Source organism: Vigna radiata, unplaced genomic scaffold, assembly GCF_000741045.1.
Source record: "Vigna radiata var. radiata cultivar VC1973A unplaced genomic scaffold, Vradiata_ver6 scaffold_332, whole genome shotgun sequence".
Lineage (NCBI taxonomy): Eukaryota > Viridiplantae > Streptophyta > Magnoliopsida > Fabales > Fabaceae > Vigna > Vigna radiata.
In genome coordinates, this window is record NW_014541824.1 from 288,376 (window position 1) to 307,855 (window position 19,480).

At 31.8% G+C, this 19,480-nt stretch overlaps 2 protein-coding genes across 8 annotated transcripts; one reads left to right on the forward strand and one right to left on the reverse strand.

The window, feature by feature from the left end:
- The first annotated feature begins 4,632 nt into the window (after window positions 1-4,632).
- LOC106778478 (probable peroxidase 26) lies at window positions 4,633-6,529 on the forward strand. The gene is made up of 4 exons (XM_014666450.2): window positions 4,633-5,070; window positions 5,437-5,619; window positions 5,746-5,905; window positions 5,998-6,529. The coding sequence occupies exons 1-4, from the start codon at window positions 4,822-4,824 to the stop codon at window positions 6,417-6,419; spliced, it is 1,014 nt and encodes a 337-aa protein (XP_014521936.1). The 5' UTR covers window positions 4,633-4,821; the 3' UTR covers window positions 6,420-6,529.
- LOC106778477 (small G protein signaling modulator 1) lies at window positions 6,505-16,035 on the reverse strand. Of its 7 annotated transcripts, none has more exons than XM_014666449.2 (12): window positions 15,789-16,035; window positions 15,356-15,497; window positions 14,665-14,763; window positions 12,947-13,050; window positions 11,804-12,588; window positions 11,562-11,684; window positions 11,347-11,435; window positions 11,067-11,267; window positions 9,794-10,234; window positions 8,761-8,844; window positions 7,750-7,991; window positions 6,505-6,887 (listed from the first exon to the last, which is right to left on the reverse strand). In XM_014666449.2, the coding sequence occupies exons 2-11, from the start codon at window positions 15,476-15,478 to the stop codon at window positions 7,950-7,952; spliced, it is 2,091 nt and encodes a 696-aa protein (XP_014521935.1). In that variant the 5' UTR covers window positions 15,479-15,497; window positions 15,789-16,035; the 3' UTR covers window positions 6,505-6,887; window positions 7,750-7,949. The 7 variants fall into 7 exon arrangements, with proteins under 7 accessions (XP_014521935.1, XP_014521933.1, XP_014521934.1 ...); XM_014666447.2 differs by having other exon boundaries at window positions 11,804-12,606; XM_014666448.2 differs by having other exon boundaries at window positions 15,344-15,497.
- Window positions 16,036-19,480: the final 3,445 nt, after the last annotated feature.

Below are 19,480 nucleotides of genomic sequence, written 5' to 3' on the forward strand. Positions count from 1 at the left end.
TGCTTTGAAGGAGAAAGTTTAATTAAAATGATTGAGGGTGTTTTCGGAATAACATAAAGTCACCTTTTTCACATCAGTTTTTTAATTAAAAAATAAATTAAAGTGAGCCAATAGAATGCTGACATATGGCGTTGGCAAATTGTTGTCAAAAATTGGTTGTCAACGTATCGCGATCCTTTCTTAAATAAAGAGTCGAGTTTTTGTTTTGTGGATAAGTTTATGAAAAGGTTTTTCTGGAAGAGATATTTCATTGCAGATAATTATTAAATGTAATAGTGTAATATTATAAAATAATATACTATTTATTTTTATTTCTAATAGAGTTAATAACTTTATTTTTTTCATCTATAAATACGTATGTAGGAATATTTATTGAATAAGTTTGCTTAATGTAAAAAGAGATTTGTGAAATGTATATTGTTAATCTTTATTAGTTTATGAGCAAACTTATTTAGTATTTTTTGTTAAATTTGTTTAATTAATATATGAATACACTCGTTTAATAATAATTCTTAGATCTTTTAATCAATGTGTAAAATAATTTATCTAATATACTTTTATACTTGTTTGATAATTTTTATTGAGGAATATACCAGATATATATTATTAAACATGTTTAATTATTACATCTATAAACTCGTTTAATATATTTTTATACTGGTATAATTAGTATATGTTTAGAGTCGTTTAATTAATATATGAAATATCTGATCTAATATTTTTGTTATATTCATTTAATTAATGTACACATATTTTTTTATTGTGCATTATTATATTGGTCAAATTATTTCAATTATTTTCATTAAATTAATTTTTTGCTTAGTATGTATTGTTAGTTCTCTGATAAATATATATCTAATATATATTTTAGAGATTTAACTAACAACAATTAGTTTGCTATTGTTTATTTTTTTTTAAAACTCTACATTTTTAAGTTGAAAAAAAGTAAAAAGTGAATTAAAAAAACATAAAACAAAATTTATAATATTAAAAAGTATGACTTTGTTATTATAAATATTTAATTTAAATATTTGAAATGAACTATTAAATACAATATTTTAGTTTAAACATCGAAGCAAAAATGTGTCAAACAGTGTAAACAATTCAAATACTATAATGAAACGTGCTTGAAACAGCAGATAAAGTTAAAAAAATTTGGTAAAAAGGATTAAAACCAGAGTTTTCTAAAGTTGAAGGACTAAATTGTACTATAGTTTGAAAGAGGGACTAAAACCAAAATCGTCCCAAAGTATAGGGACTAAAAACATATTTAACCCTAATTTATTTTAAAAAAAATTAATCAAAATTTGAAAAAAAAAACAATATTTTCTATTATAATTTAAAAATTAAAAACACAGTTTACCTTTAGTTAAAATTTCTTATATATATATATATATATATATATATATATATATATATATATATATATATATAATTTATTTATTTAATTATTAAACACCATAAATAATCTTGAGTCTTTTATTCATTATCTTAGAGAGATTGATGTAAGAGTTACAATATTATATCTGAGAATGTTTTTGTTTCTAATGTTACTTGTATGATGATCATCAAATGATCTAAGGATTATTTTCTAATTTTGACACATCTTCAATTATTATTTTTAATAATTACATGCTTGAGTGAAATGACAATTAAAGTGTAATTATGAATAGATCAGTAGTTAATAGATATCATAATCAAGATTAAAATTGTCAATCTTAAACAAACCTTAACAGCGATTCTCTTCCCAGTTTCATCATTAATTCATAACTTTTAATATCTTTGGAATGACATGAGTTTATGCAAGATAATATTTGCATCTATTTATATATTTTAAATATCTTTAATTGACACTATAGTTTCAATAAATATATTTTTTTTTCTTATATTGTTTGTTAATGGATAAAGTGTACGATGATACAATAAGCATAGGAAGAGAAGTTTGTTGATGCTATTGACAATACGTGGAAAATAAATGGGAATGGATTAAGTATATTTTTTAGGGAAAAGTCACGTAATTATAATTAACTTTGTTCAATTTCTTAGCGGTTTCTTTAAATTTTTCTTTTGAAAATTTAAATTGATAATTCAACACATGAAATTTAACTATAATTATGTGTTTTTTTCCAAAAAAATAATGACTGAATGTGTTTTCAGAATAAACTCTAGTAACTTTACATGAATATGAACAGTAAACATTATAATATTTGGAAGTATTATTTTGATCCAATAAAATTATTGGCGAAAATCCATTAGTCTTAGTGAAAGATTAAAAGCAGGGATTTTCTTTTTTAAATGCATATAATTATTGCAGTGTAATATTTCTTTGTACACCTAAGTTCTATGAAGGTAGAAGAGTTTTGGAGATGAATAACTTTACAACAAAGTCATATGATGATATTGAAAAGTGATATGAATTGAATAATAAGAATGTGAACGAGAATTCTAAGGAGGAATATCTCATTAACGGTTATGAAATTAACGGTTATGAAATAGTAAAGTATGAATGTGATCAAAGCTTGGCTAGCGTTTATCCTCATATTTCGTGATTACTCATACTCACGTAGAGAAGAATAACTCGTGCGGGAATGACAGGAGGTCCTTTGGCCTCAGGGTATTGGTGTACCGAGGTAATTTTCACTGGACTAACTTTTGGGTGACAGTTGTTGAGAGCATCCCAACTAGGGTCCACCCAGGTGCACAAACGTCGTAACTACATAATTTGTACAATCCGGATGAGTCAAGTCAGTGGTTGGTCAATGCATGTATACTTTGTTTTGGATACATTTGAAATGTATATATTTTGTACGATAAATAAATTTGTATAAGATTATGATTAATTAAATTATATAAACTTACCCTACTCTTCTGTCTTGTCTTTGTTTGTTTGTTCGGTCTTATTTCCTGTTGCAATGATCATCCTGTGGATGTGAGCATAAGGGGGCGAGTGCTCATTGGAAGAAGCGTTGGAAGAAGAGACTCTCGAAGTTTAGTATACAACCGTTTGGTCAGTAGTATTAGTTCTCTTTTTGTAACTCCGTTCAGTTTATATAAGTTTTGTAATACCGTTCAGCTTGGTGGTAGTTCACAAATCGTTTGGTTTGTTCACATTTTTTTTGTATCAGACTTTTCACTCTTCATATAACTTTCAGTTCTCGAAATTTTAGAATTTTCTTTCAGAACTCTTATTGTAAGCTTATTAACTGTCGTGTCATATTATTACATGTTAACTTCCTTTTATAGTATTATGCTATATTTATCGGGATGTTGCATAATGACTACGGTCAAACGGTTAAGATTTACATTAATGATCATTAAGAGAGAAAATTAATCGGTCAAATTCTTATAAACTCTATAAATGGAGTTTAATTTCGAGGTAAACTTACTTCGACTAACTCTTGAGTTACTAAAGACCTACAGAAAAAAAATTTTGACTTGAACACAGATGGGTTGGTTGGAGCAGAGCAAGGAGAACGTTCAACACAGAGTTAGCACAGAGACGATCATCCTCGTCCCAACTCAGCAGAAACACAGTGTAATATTTCTTTGTACACCTAAGTCCTCTAAAGACAGAAGAGATTTGGAGATTAATAACTTTACAACAAAATCATAAAGCTTTATTAGGAACTAATTAACTTGGTCTTCACTCAAGCAGACTTATTACTTAAACTGAAGAAAACGTGTTTGTGGAGTTTTCTTTGGCCTCTTGCGTTGCAAATTGGAAGCCACGACGTCGCTTTAACATTACTGATCATCGTCATAACACGGTGTTTGGAGAACATTCACAAGAAAAAGGAATGGTTGCATGCTCAGTTAAACGTTTAGGGTGAAGTGGTATTTACTTGACATATACATTAAAAGCCTCTTTAACTAAGCTTGCTTTCGCCTCCTGAAACGCAATTAAGCTCCTTTCTAAAACACTTCTCTTTTCCAGCCGACAAAAATAAGCTCCAACTTCGCTTATTTTGCCTGTTCGAGGATTATAGCCCAATTCACAAGTTAACGTGTTTACTTTTACGACCTCCCAATTTGTGATCCAACTGGTAGTGTTTTCCATATTAAACAGTCAAAAGCTTTATAATCAAGTTGCGTTAAGGCAAGCATCGTAAAGTATGTTTAAAGAAGGAACAAAACAAGCCCATTATTATTATTCATAAAATACCCTTTGTTTCCATTTGACTAGGAATGATAGATAATTTTTCTCTGCGGGTAATACCAAAAATTGCACAGTATTGATTTGTGGCAGTGATCACTGGGAATTTATTTAGTGCAGATGTTTGTGGCTTCACCATAACAAAAATAGTAGAACAGGATCGATCCACATTGACTGCGATGAGATAAGACTCAGATGGCACATGCTGCATCTTGAATCCATAATTTTACGCATCGCAGTTTTATCGATATGTAGGAAATATTGGATCAACAAAAGAACCATTATCGTGGGCGTGGTCACATGCAAAGCACGTTCCTTACCACCCACGCCAGAGCATTAAATAGCGTTGGAAGGAATGAAGGATGTTGAAAACGCCTTGGTGCATGTGAACAGCTCCATGTCTCACTCTTCCGCCACACGCTGCCGCAAAGATTGGATTATTAGATTTCAAATTTGGGCGTAGATCGAATTAGAAACCCATTATTCTATGAATTCTAAAATTTTGTTTAATTATTATACAGTCCACTATGATGTTGCGGTCGGTTATGCCACCGTGACAGTGTGCTATATAAGCAGCAAGAGGGAATACGTTACTGGCAGTACCGCAAACAAATAAGCATAGTGTTATACAAAGAGAAAGATTAAGCCGGAAGTGGTAGTCACTCAAAATGGAGAGAAGTATGCGTGTGGCTTTTCCACTCGTAGTTTTTGCAGTGGCGAGCGTATGTTATGGGATGGCAGACTCAGCAGTGGTGAGACCTCCGCCGACGAATTTGAAGTGGCATTATTACAAGATCACCAATACATGCCGCGACGCGGAGGAGTACGTCCGACACCAAGTTAAACTATTTTGGGATAGTGACAGAAGCATTACGGCAAAGCTCCTTCGTTTGGTTTACACCGACTGTTTTGTCACTGTATGTACTCTTAACTTTGTTTATCCTGATACTGCTTGTAATTTTTCTTTCCTACTCACTTCTCAACTTTCCAACACAAAGGAAAGCCTGCTACTTTAGAAGCAGAATACTGACTATATCTACGCATGGATAACAAAAAAAGCCCGACCTTGGCTTATATACCAGGAGGCATACAAAGATAGTGTTGTCAAAAGTCCAACATAATCAAATCACTATGTTCATTTAGGTCGTTGGAGTTTAACAGATTAGAGTTTAAATCATAGCATGACAGTTACGTTATGCATGATTTGTATTACAAACCTTTCAGACGAAAGGATGTTTCGTTCTTTTTCCCCTCTATACCTTAAATAACATTTTGTGGCCTAGGGATGTGATGCGTCCATTCTGCTTGACGAAGGACCAAATCCAGAGAAAAAAGCAGAACAAAACCGGGGGCTTGGAGGATTTGTAGCCATTGACAAGATCAAATATGTTCTGGAATCACGATGCCCTGGAAAAGTCTCCTGTGCTGATATACTTCACCTCGCCACCAGAGATGCTGTTCATCTGGTACTCTCTCGACACCCATTTCTATATAGAAGCATACTCGTCTACTTTCCACTTGCCACTTTATTATGAAAGGGCTAAGATTTAAGCGGTAGAAAAAGTAACCGATTTCAGGACTGATGTCAACAGGCAGGTGGACCATCTTACCCAGTTTTAACAGGAAGAAAGGACAGCAGTACATCAGATGCTGCATCGGTAGACCTTCCATCGCCATCCATCTCGCTGCAGAAACTTCTAGAGTATTTCAGATCGAGGAACTTGAATGAAGTACACATGACAACACTTCTAGGTAAGGAAGACCTACATTCCACTAGAAATTACATACTATAATGTTTCTAATTTTTTGGTTGGAATGAATGTGTTTGCTGCAAATCAACACAGGAGCACACACACTGGGGAGAACACATTGTAGCTACATTGTTGACCGCCTGTACAACTACACCGGGTCCGGCAAACCCGATCCAAGCATGAGTGCCACTCTACTAGAGTCACTTAGAAAACTTTGCCCGCCAAGGAAGAAGGGACAGCCAGATCCTCTGGTATACCTAAACCCAGAGTCTGTATCAAATTACAACTTCACAGAGTCATACTACAGAAGGATCCTATCCAACGACGCTGTCCTAGGAGTTGATCAACAATTACTATATGGTGGTAACACTAAACAGATAACCGAGGAGTTCGCCGCGGGATTCGAAGATTTTCGGAAAAATTTTGCCGCAGCAATGTACCAAATGGGGAATTTCAAGGTTTTAACAGGAAACCAAGGTGAAATACGCATAAATTGCCGATATGCAAATAAGTAGGAGGCGAAATTGGATGATTAGAGTGGACCAAGTTATGCCCAGTATAAACAGATTTGTTTGTGTTTTGAAGGTAAAGAATAATACATGAATAATACCCTCTTTGTCTTTTATAACTTGTGAGTTTCAGCAATTCAATTCACTAAAACAATCTTCTTGGTACAGCATATATAAAAGATAAATCCTTTCTGTTAATTAAAACCACAAAAATTGACTACATGTTCCCATATCTTACAACAATCCTTCCTATGACATCCACCCTCTATTTTCTAGTATACGCGTGTGCTTTTTCCGTATTCCAAATTCTCTGGGTAGTAAAAAACCTTCTGTACAATTTTCTCCAGAATGACTCGAACCAAAAATTCAAAGAAATAATTTGTCTGCATAACCTGTGCACTTATCCATGATATAAATTGATTAACCTGGGAGCATCCAGAGTGATGAAAAGTTCCCTTTCGCTCTTTCCAGTGGCTTCAAGAGGAGGAAAGTATAGAGAATATATTAATACAAGGAAAATCAAATGCATTACTGACGGAACAAACTCCAAATAGACAAGAAAAGCTAAATAGGAATACTAAGAAAAAAAGTATGCATGTATGCTGCATGTAATCTACTTTGATCAATTTTATAATCAATTGCAGCACCTTAAAAATGACTTCACTAAATCAATTTTCTATTGAAAATTCGAGTAATCAATTATCTGAAACCATTACTGACAGTGCTAATGAAATGAAGTCCGTGCATCCCCAACCGACATATTGCATGCGTGGTCAATTATATATAACATTATTTACAAACAACAAAAGCACACAAGTGCGTAGAAAAAAAAAAGGAATCAGTTACAAGATATGGCATAAGTAAATTAAGTCCTAAAACCCCCTTGACAGGGATGTAGTTGTGCACAATTTTCTCCATATGGCAGAAACAACAAAAGCAACAACACCTTCTACATTGTTCAGTCTTAGTTTAACAGGGATAAATTTTATAGAAATAGAAGCAACAACGCAAGATACACCAGCATACACATGCAAAAATAAAATAGATCATTGCTCCTATATTTGATTCCCTACATATTTGTGGCTTTTGATGAAAATTGTGACAATTAATTTCTCCTTTTGTTCATTCCGCAATAGTTACACCCTAAGTATTCGCTGTTGCCAGACAAAATATGTTTTGGTCATTAATATTCCTTGCATCAAATTTCCAAGGGAAGAGAACTTTGAGTGCAGCACTCTATAGAAAGGCCTTGGTAAAGACCGTCCATGAATCAAAATAGAAACTTTCAATAGTCAATCAAACTAATAAAATGTGATGCAGAACAAATTGATATTACCTCATTAAAGAGTGTAATGAAGATAATCGAATGAACCTCCAGAAGCAAAACCACTTCAAGCTGCAAAGTCTTCCATCCAAAGTGGTTAAGCAATGACTAAAGTTTTAACACCATACTCCCATTTGGAAACGCAGTGCCATACACGTGAGATAGTTTTTGTCATTCAGAGCTTCTGTCCCAAGTATATTGGCGATATTACCTTAGTCCACTTTCTCTTCACCATAATTCATTTTCTTGATTACCTATCGAGAGATGAGATTTTAATTTCAAAAACAAAATATTAGAAACATATATGGGATAAATACATTTGTTAAGTATTCCTTTATGCATCTTGTAGCAAATAAAGCAGGAATCCAAAGCGCATCAAAATGAAATGAACTAGACTAGCAATATTTCCAAACTTTTTTATCCATAAAAGATTATCTTTGAATTCAGGCTTAGGACTAACTCAACCCAAAAGGCTAATGCAGGAGACGATAGTTATCCACCACTTATATGTACTATTTTCTACGTATACTAATCAATGTAAGATCCCCAACTCACACCTCACACTATGGATTGTATATTACAAGTGTGAAATTCACAAAACTGATATATATATATATATATATATACTATTTTCTCCATATTACTAATAAATGTAAGATCCCTAACTCACTCTTCACACTATGGATTGAACATTACAAGTGTGAAATTCACAAAACTGAACATACACAGATGGTTCCATAACTGATGAACTTAGACCTAACAACTACTAGGATGCACACTAATACCGTCCTTACAATTTGGACTAGTGCCTGACTCAAATCCAAAAATAAGCTGATGAGACGAGACATATCTTCTAGTTAAAAACATTATTTTGGTCATATATCACTAAACAATATAGAATCTCCGACAAACTAAAACAATGATTAAGCACTCACCAAATAAAAAATAATACAAAGTTAGCAAAAACAGTTAATACCTTCTATTATGAGTTGCACAGAGGAACATAACTAATTTAGGATTTACCTTGTTAAAATATTTCTTTTGGAGTTTGATTGCAGTTGTTATGCATCTTTTCACATTGATCTTTAACATCTTGTCATTGAAGATCTACGAAATATAAATTTGGTATATAAAGTTAGAGAACGCACAACAATGATTCAATTTGTATATATGAATTTAATCAACCACCCAAGGAAGGAAAACTAAGTTCGAACTTGACGCAGATCTAATTAAAAAAAAAGGAAAGAAATTGGTTGAGGAAGAAAACACAGTTAAAAACAGATTTCATTAAGAACTTAAAGAAATTTGTTTCAAATTTCAAGAAATGATTATGGAAAATCACAAAAGAACACAAAATTGGATAGAATAAAATAACCTAAAAAAACCATGCTGAAATGATAAAAGAAATGAAAAAAATAACTCTTTGGTCACTATAATATAAGTTTTTTTTTTTGCCCTCTTAAATTTTGTCATGCTTGGGTGCCTATAAAAAGTTATATTTCATTTTAGCCCCTAATCGTCAGGCCCGTGTTCTAATCTATGTTAACCACAACATCACTTAAAGACAAGGGCCGACCAGGAAAAAAAAAAGAGAAAATTAAAACAAAACAACCTTTATTCATGGGAACTAAAAGGCTCTTTAAGCCTACAAATATATTGAGAATGGGGTGGTTTTAGTAATATATAGTAATACCAGAACCAGGTATAAGTTGATTCAAGAAAAGAGTCAACAAATAGGTACAACAAGCTCCTTTAACCTTCCTCAACAGAGTAAAACAGACATCATTAAATGATAACACTGATATGCAATTATTCACCAAGTTAGCTTGAAAATGTCATGAAGGTACAAAGTCCATGGAAGAATACAAGCTTCCAGAAATAGAAGTCTGTGCAATTTCAATTTTACATTTTCAAAAACCATAATCCAAATAAAAGTACCCAAAACCAAACATTATAAACATAAAATAGAAGACAAAGTAAGAATGGTAAAATAGTTATAGCTTTTGAAACAGTAATTAAATGTTGAATAAAAAAAACAAAAGACTGAAGCACCTGCCTTTATTATATCATCAAAGGAGTGAGTTTCTCGAAGGATCTTCTGGCGGTTTAAAACCAGTATTGCTGCAACGCAGAATATGGCCAACTCATTATTTTCTTTCATTGAAGAGGAAATACTGTTCATTTGAGCTCGATCATTTTTTTGCCAGATATTCTTTGCCAATCCACAAAAGGAATGGGATGAGAACGACTTCAATTTGATGCTGTATCCAGAGGTACAAGTTCTTTCATGACTTGAATGTGGGATAGCTTTTGTGTTGTCATTTTCATTATGATTTGACTGTGACCTACCACCCTTCACACTAGCACCACCGCTGTCTGCAATTACTTCTCTCAGATCATTGCTCGAGTGTCCAGGAAGATGTAATTCCAATGCTTCCAGGCAATTCTCTTCTAAGTCATAAGCCAAGGATTCATCAAAGTCAGCTGCCCACATCATCTGCACTAAACGAGAATATTCAGATCATGTATTGATGGGCTAAATCATTGATGCATATGAAAAGGGCTCATTAGAAAATGGCACAAAATAGGAAACATTCTTACAAATACACACACAGAGAAAGGATGTATCAAGAACTCTTGGTTATCATGGAAAACGGGAACTATAAATTTGAGTGATACAATCATACATGAAGAGACAAGATTAAAAGTGAGTTACTGAGCACATGACCGCTTAAAAAAAGTAATTTCATTTATCTATTAGTTTTGAACTTTCAATAGGATCTAACAATTTTATAGTTCTCTTTTTTCACAATAACAGCCTGAATACATGAGAGAACAAATCAAATTACATTGTTACAAGTTACAGAAACTGCTATACTATCAATAACTCTATAAACGCTATGATTTCACTGAATCCAACCCTTGAGTTGTAATTATATATTTATTTTAAAATTTATACACTAACAATGTAACACAGCCTCACACTGTCAACCAAAAAAAAAAGGTAATGCAAAAGCTAACAAATTTACCATACATGATGATTTAGAATTGGATGACCATGAAAAACTATTTTACATTGTCAATGCAAAGTCTATTTCCTCTTATTTAATTATTTTTGACAAATTCTCCAAAAATGGCACAACTATAAGCATATAATGAAAGAGTGTTATGTTTTATATTAAAAATCATTTCAATGTTTTCCAGTAATCCAATAATCTCTAGAGTTTCTGCTGAAGTAGAAGCAGGAAAGTAAAAAAGTAGTTCCCCGAAAAGTAGCTATTGAATTAATTGGTTCTCTTTTGAAGATAGGGGGAGAATTAATCACAAACCTCCCACATTGAAAGAGCCTCATTGAAAGACAACTCTCTTCGAAAAAGAACTAGCAACATACGAAATGCAAAATGAAGGCTTTCAGCACCAATTTTTGAAAGGTGGGCAAACATTTCTTTGTCTAACAGTTCAAGAATATGCCATAATGCTCGCAACTGCTTCAAGACTCTTGTTGGGCCTTCCATTTGAAAATTTTCTCGCTGGTAATATGTGAAACAAAACATGTCAGTCACCGCAAACTAACTTATATAGTTGAAATTTAGCAAGATTTGTGAATACCATTCTCCTTAAAAGCATCTCAAAACACCAAAATGCATCTGCATTATCCTCAAAGATTACAACAAAGGGAGACAGCAAATCGCTCATACCTAAAATCCAATATTCAGTGAAAAGATAAGTGTTGGCATCCAGAGTCAGTGTGACAGAACTCTTGATAGAACAAAATAGAACAGAATCATCGGTAAGAAGTCAACAAAAACCAAGGAAAAAACAACCTTGGCAATACCCCGTAGCAGGATCAACCCAGGCATAGACAGCAAGAATATCTGACATTCTGGCTAAATTTCTCGTGTCCTCGTAGAATTCAAGATGACTATCGGTCCTCACAACATCAACAACTGAAAAGGAGTTAGAAAGAAGATCAGGTCAAAATATATGCTGTCACCAAAAAGAGAAGATAAACCCTCTCCTTGTTTAACAAGGGGGGAGAGGGAAACACACTATACAACTTAGGTACCTATCCTATGCAAGGTCCAAAGCCATTCTGATACTCTCTCTTCACTGACAGGCCAAGCTTGAGAAATGGAGGATCTTATCATTATTGGCTGAGGTACATCTGATATTTTTAGTTGATTTACCATCTGTGCTTGATAAACTTGATTCTTAGACAGAAGTTCCGGTTCTTCCTCATCAGGTGAAGCAATTCCAATTTCAGAGTCCATGGGATGTAAGGTAGAAAGAGGTTGTTTGCCATTTGATTCAATAACTAAATCTACATTGTTATTAATTCGAAAGCTATGCATACTGTCATCTTCAAATATTGATTGTTCTGGCACAGGAAGCCTATCCCTGAGCTCTATGCCTGACTGATCTTTATCACTATTTTCAGACATATTAGTGACAGATAAATGAGGAAAATCAAAACTATTGGCACTTACATAATCCAATTCCTCATCTTCTCTCCCTGACTTTAGGTAAGTGGAATTTTGTTGACCAGAAGAATCACACGCTACGTTATCAGTGCTTATTCTCAAACTAACTAGTTCGATCCCATTATTTGAGCTTTTACAATGGCTTGCTTTTGCTTCCTCTGTAGAGATATTGCTCCTATCATAACATTTTCCTACTTCTACATTATTATCATAACAAGTAGATTCTTCTATATTATCCTGTAATTTCCGGCCATCTTTGGAAAAAGTCCGCACATCCATCACTTTGGATCCAACAACATATGCCAATGAACCAGTTCCTACACTTGAATGCATTGCTTGGCACTGCTTAATCAGATTCCTATAATGCTCCCTGCAAGGACAGATTCTTCTGGAAGTCCATAAATAATAATTGCATACTAAGAATACAAGAAAGATGCTACCCTAGTTGAAACAAACCATATGGCCATTGGATGCCAAAGTCATTTTACAAATGAACTTCCAAACATTGACACAGTTACACAAATAGTAACCAGATGCCAAAGGAAGGTAGCTATGCATGCATTACCATATGGTTACAATCATCCATGATAGAAAGATTGAATTTAGCAAGTTCTATGTCGTGATACTCCTGGCTAAAGATCATAAATTCAATATTAATTATGTGAAAAATATCATACAAGATCCCAAAATGGGAGGAAAAAAGTAAAAGGAAATGGAAGAATCCACACCTCCTAGCTGCTCTCAACCTTCTCCGATATTCAGCAGTGCTGCTCAGCGTATAACAACCTAGTAAAAACTCCCAAACTTCAGGTCTTATCGATGGATCTACACCCTAAAAAAATGTGTAAAAAAGTGTAACAAATCAGGAAGACAAACAATTCACTAATTAGCATAAATTTTAGATATTTGAAACCAAATGTTTGATCCTTCTAGAGTACAGATTTATACATTCATATTGATGAAAAAATAAATTACATTACAAATTTAAGTAAACATAAAGTAATCTACAATAAATATATTCAGAACATGGCAAGAAAGTAACCAGATTGGTTGACTCAGAAAAACAACTTCAAGCTTTTTATGATGTGATTGGTGAATAAAAACACATACATGTGGAAGAACTTCAGAAGAAAAACAACTTGTTATCCCATGCAAACTAATTTGCATATCACCAATTTGGTATAATTAGAGATTAATTCCTAGTATGAAGTAAAATGAATAGACTCAGTTGAGGGCATGGCATAGGATTTATTGAAGTTGTGCCACTAGGCCATGACTTAAGGGAGATCTTTCTTTCTATTTTAATGAAATGGTGGATTACTGATAAACTATTTGTTAAATAGTACATGTGCAAGAGACCGTAGTACAATATATAGTAATGGGAAAAATAAATAAAAGTCATTGTATATTTGTTTTGAGAAAATGATGAACAGAATGCATTTTGTTAGGCTTTCAGCATATAAGTTAAAGCAGACAGGGTTCTGTCATCATGCTCAGATCATCTGAAAGCTGTAGAATGGCTCAATAGGATCTCAAAAGCAAAACTAATGCCTATGATGAACGAAGGTGTTATGGTTGTGTGAATATCAGTTTTACGATGTTCATAAATTCAGTATCAAAGGGAACAAGAGACTTCCCTATAATGCCATGGTGAAAACAAAAATTTTAGTGATAGAACTAACTCTATGTTGACAATAGAAAACATTAAATTCAGCACAGTGAATGTGGACTAGGTTCAAACTGTCCAGCTCATTAGAAATTTGAAGGTAAAAAGTTAAGGAAAATCCATTTTTCTTTTATCACGTTTACAAAACAATAAAGACAAACTGCCTACGGCTTATTTTTCCAGTAATTATATATACCAAAGTGACTTTCACATTTAATAAATTAACAGGTAGTGGCATCATGAAACCTCATGATTTNATTACAAAAAAAAAAAAAAAAACGGAGATCCACCTTTGAGTTGTGAGCAACATTCATGTTTTCGTAAAAGTAATAGACAAATAAATCCTCCCTTAAGTTGAGGCTATATGCCCAAGAATATGGATTCGATAAAAAAAAAATTACTCTGCCCCATGCCATGCCCAAAATTTATCCCAACTCTCTTAAGTTTGCACGCTAATGAAATTAATCTTTTATGTAAAATTGGCAGTTTGCACCTCTGGAATTGAAATTAAAATTCAAGAAAAGCAGGTCAATGACAACCACCAACAAAGAACACCCTCGACCTAAAAGCATCCATGACCTTAAGGACACTAAAAAATATAACTACATATTACTCTATCTACAATAATTTTTGTTTTAAAAAGCATGAATGGGTGCACCAAATTCATGAACATGCATCATCCTAAACTGCAAGAAGATGATATGGAGAACAGGGAATGACAAAGATGATGGTGCAGGCAAATAAAAGAAGAAAAAGAATTACGGCATAATGTCAACATACCCCCAGCACAATCAATTTTAGAGCTTTCCGGAAACCAGACACCTTTCCTTCACTATCTGACATTGCTTGCCATTTGTCTGGCTTAAGCATTCTCTTTACCTGCTCCATGAAGATTAGTACAATCGTTAAAAAAGGTCACCTTATAACAAGATTATATATCTACAATAAGCAACAAGATCTCTATAGGTGCCCAAGTGTTCAAATGACAAACAGAGAGGAATTTGCTATAATACATACATGCTTGCATAATACATACACACACGTATATATACATATATAATTCCAAAGAGGGAGTCTGAGCGTTCTCAAATCAAAACATGTATTCCGCTAAAAAAAAAACCGTCTAACGTGCAATCAACCCTGAAGTTCGAGGGCATTGTCAATAGATAAACTAGCATCAAATTACAGAAGATGCTTTGGACTGATCATCCTAGGCCCATTCTACACAAAGGAAAACATTCAAAAGAGCCCCGATACCAATCCTTGACAATATAAACAATGTTGAGAAAGAAACATAAAAAATTGTTCAACAAATAACAAAATACTGCCTACCACTGGTCTAAGATAAAAAAAAATAAAAATAAAGAGCAGCGCACTGAGTATGATGATGGGATAATGAACGATCGAACTTGAGCATAAGCAACGCAGTTAATTAAACGCGGTAGAGTTGCAGTCTTACAGTTACAACAACCTTTACGGGCAAGTGAGAAAGGCAAGGATCCCCAATGTCGCGCACAATGGAACTCAGTTTTCGGAAATTGATAGCCCCAGCTTTTCCACAATTCCATTGCTTCTCTTCGTCACAACAATACATCACCCTCGCTCACCTTCCACTGCAATCACCAATCACAGTAATGTCAATAACTAACTACACACATAATAAACCCCTAATTGCATGCCGAACGAAACCTTCAAGGTTACATTTCTATCGTTGTTGTTATTATCATTTCCATTTCGATTTCAAAATTCGACCGCCGAACGATGCAAGTGACTACTACAGAATATTCCTTCTTTAGCAGAGATTGAACGAGCAATAGTCGACGGTCAGAAAAATACGCTGATGATAGAATGCGTTAAAAAAATGAAAATAAAAAATACTACGGAATCATGAATCGCAATCATACCGAAATGTAAGCAGTTGAATCGAGAGAGGAATGGAAGCAGGATCGAAGACGATGGTGAATGGATTGATTGATCGAAACGGAAAGGGTTTGAGTTGCGATGAGAGAGAGAGAGAGAGAGAGAGAGAGAGAGAGAGAGAGAGTGGTGGAGTGATGGAGTAATGGAGTTAGTGGAGGCTGATGTTCAGGTTGAGGAGAACCTCCTCCGAGCGTGCATCGTCGTTTGCTCGAATAACGAAAAAAAAAATTAGTGAAAAGACCGTTTTGTTTGTATTTCCTTGTTAAGTACCTACGATAATTTGAGGATTAGCCAAATCTCACTGTTTTCTGCCAAATGCTAAGTACACATTCAAACCATTAATAATTATTATAATTGATAATTATAAATAGTAATACCGTGTTTAAAAATTTCCAAACAAATTAAACAACTACTTAATACGCAGTCATAAATCACCGCTTCAAACAACATATAAAAACGCGTGAGAAATTGAAAATAGTTGTATCTCGTTGATCAAAACCACCATATACTGTATCTTACTTAAATTTTCTTTTTTTCTTTTTATAGATTTGCATATATCAAAATAATAATATAGATAATGATACTAAAACAATATTTTTTATAATATTTAAACATTATTTATATTTATATGTTGATTGTCATGTTTATAATTATTATTGTCTAAAAAAAGTTATTTTAGTTTCTCAATATATAATTTAGTCTTTCAACCTAAAAAATTTTTTATTTTAATTATTTTTATAAAAAAAATTTAACTTTATTTACTTCTCAAATGCGTTTAATTAAAAAACTTATGAGATAAATTATATAGAAATAATTTTTAATATGATTACAACCTTCGTAAACGAAAAATATAACTGTAATTTTTTTTCTAAATTTAAACATTAAAACGCGTATTTTCTGTGTTCATTTATGAGAAAAATGTTCTTATCTAAAACAAATATAAGAATATATGTTTTAAAATTTTCTTTAATTCTGGCTTTCGAAATGTGTTTGAATTATTGGGTTTTTCTTAAATAGTATAAAAAAATTTCCGGTTTTATTATAATAATATTCTACCAACAGTGTTGAATCGAGCCAGTTTATTTTGACCAGTTATGAAAAAATGTCAAAAGTCAGAGAAAAAGAGAAAAAAAGTTGTGCAGTTTTAACTGGTTTGATTTATATTATTTCTTGAAATTAGATCGAAACTTATAAGACAAATATTTTATTGGTAGTTTCTTAAAAGAAAAAGTTAAAATAAATAAAAATAAGACAGAATGATAACATTAAAGATATAGGCACAATTGTTAATATTTAAGACAGACACCTTAATAATTTTTTTTTTAATAACTTTTCTACAATAGATTATTGTTAAAAAAAAAATTGTTAAAAATATTTTCTTTTAAGATAAAGGGTTCAAGAACACTTACTCTACTAGACTCAATTAATTAAAGGTTATTTCTTTTTAGTGAAACCTACTTAGCTCGTTCATAAGTTCGCATGTTTTTTAAATCTATTTCTGTAATATGAAAATTGAAACTAAAATTTAAATGTAATATTAGTATAATAACACTATTAATTAGTGTTATAGTTAAAATATTAAGCATAAATATTAACTTAATATATACATTATATTTAAAGTTTCTTAAAAAAAAGTTTTTTTTTTTAAATAAAAACATTTATATTCAGAATACCGCATCAAAATACAATTATATAAAAATGTGAAATTAAAAGTTTATATCATTTATTAGTGTTATCATTCATATTTACATTAATTTCTACTTACATTTGACATTAAGTAACATTAATATCGTTTATACTACTGTAATTATCATTGACAATTGTCATTTAAAATATTTACGATAAAACAATTTTTTTTTAATTTTGAATAGTCTCAAAAGCATAATTTTTTTAAATATTTAACTAATTTAAGTTGAGTTTTTCTTATAAAGATAAATAGGATAATGATATTTAGACAACATTTTTTCGACAATATTGACTACGTGTCAATTTGTGATTGGTCGAAAATTACTCCACAATAATGTTTATGATTATTATTATTGATTGTGGAGTAATTTTCAACCAATCACAGCTTAACACGTAATCAATATTCAAATGTTATAAAAAAAAATGTTGTCTAAATATCATTATCTAAAAATAAATATATCTATATCAGATTATTTTTTTCGTGTGTCGTTAGTCAACGGCGTTGGTGATGGTTAATGATCATGATACTACTTTGAATATAAAAATAAATAAAATTAAAGACATATAAAATTACATATATAAGGTTATTTCATTTCCTACTGTTATTAAAAAAACATGTTTTATTTCTAGAATGAATCATAAATTGTTTTGTTCTTCAAATATTTACAAATTGTGTAAAATATTATTTCTAACAAATTGTAAATAACAAATTAAGTTTTACACTAAAATGTTTTGCACTAGATAAATGAAATTTTACAATAAATTATAAACTAAAATCTTCTTTTGGTCGTAAATTTCATTTTAATTGTTTAATTTTATTTATTTGTTAATTTTTTAAATTAAGATCTACTTTTTTATAAAGCTACTCTTAGGTCATTTTTGTTAATGTCGTTTTTTATATGGTATGTGCTAATTCGTGTTATTTTCAACATTTTGTTTTAATTTCTTTTGATTTTTTTTTATCACATATCAAGTTTTTGTTTTGTGTGTCATGTATAATTTATAAGTTAAAATATATAATAAAATTTGAGTTACAAAATGTAAACATGATTTTCACATTAATTTTATAAATAAGCTACAAGAAATGTTCATCTTTAAAAATAGTTTCAAATATTAAAATTTTAAAAAATAAGTGTGATTTTACGTTTAAAATTTTCTCATTTAAAAAATTGAAAGTTTAAAATAAGTATTTATTTTAAATTAAAATTAAAAAATAAAGTTAATTTTAATATTTAGGTAGAATGATTTCATGTATAAATTTTAAAAAATTATTTTAAGATGTATATACAGATTGTAATTGAACTTAATTATTAATTTAGTCTTAGTTTTCATATAAACATTATTGTTCCATTTAAAAAAAATTGGCTCGATTGAATTTAATATAATGTTATGTGACATTGACATTAACATGGTTTGAAAAAAGTTAACCTAAAATATAATATAATATTTCACTAGTGCAAAAATGTTGTTTAACGTCACCCATAAGACGTCAGTTTGTGTGTAATTCGATGTATAGGAGCAGACGGTGGCATTATCGTAAATAGCCTGATAAATTAGACGTCGGTTTTATCCAAAAACAGACGTCTATTAATTTCAAGACGTCAGCACTGCAGCACCCCGACGTCTACTGGGCTGCATTTAATGTTTTTCACCTAATTCTCAAGCGCTTAGACGTCACGTAGTCCAAATCCGACGTCTAAGGCATGTCTGGAAGGCGGGAAAGACAAAAAAATCTTCAATTTTGACGTCGGCGTTTCGGGCTACGCGACGTCTATAATACCTGTAATGATTATGTTTACAAAACTCGAGGGCCTGAGACGTCGGCTATTTAGGGCCCCGACGTGTATGTTATTATAGATGTCGGTGGCTCATACCAACAGTCATGAACATCTTTGACAGGATATCAAACGTTAATCGGTTCAGCTTCCTAGACGTCGGTTCTCCCTTACAGAAACCGACTTCTAATAGGTATTCAAAAAGTCATTTTTAA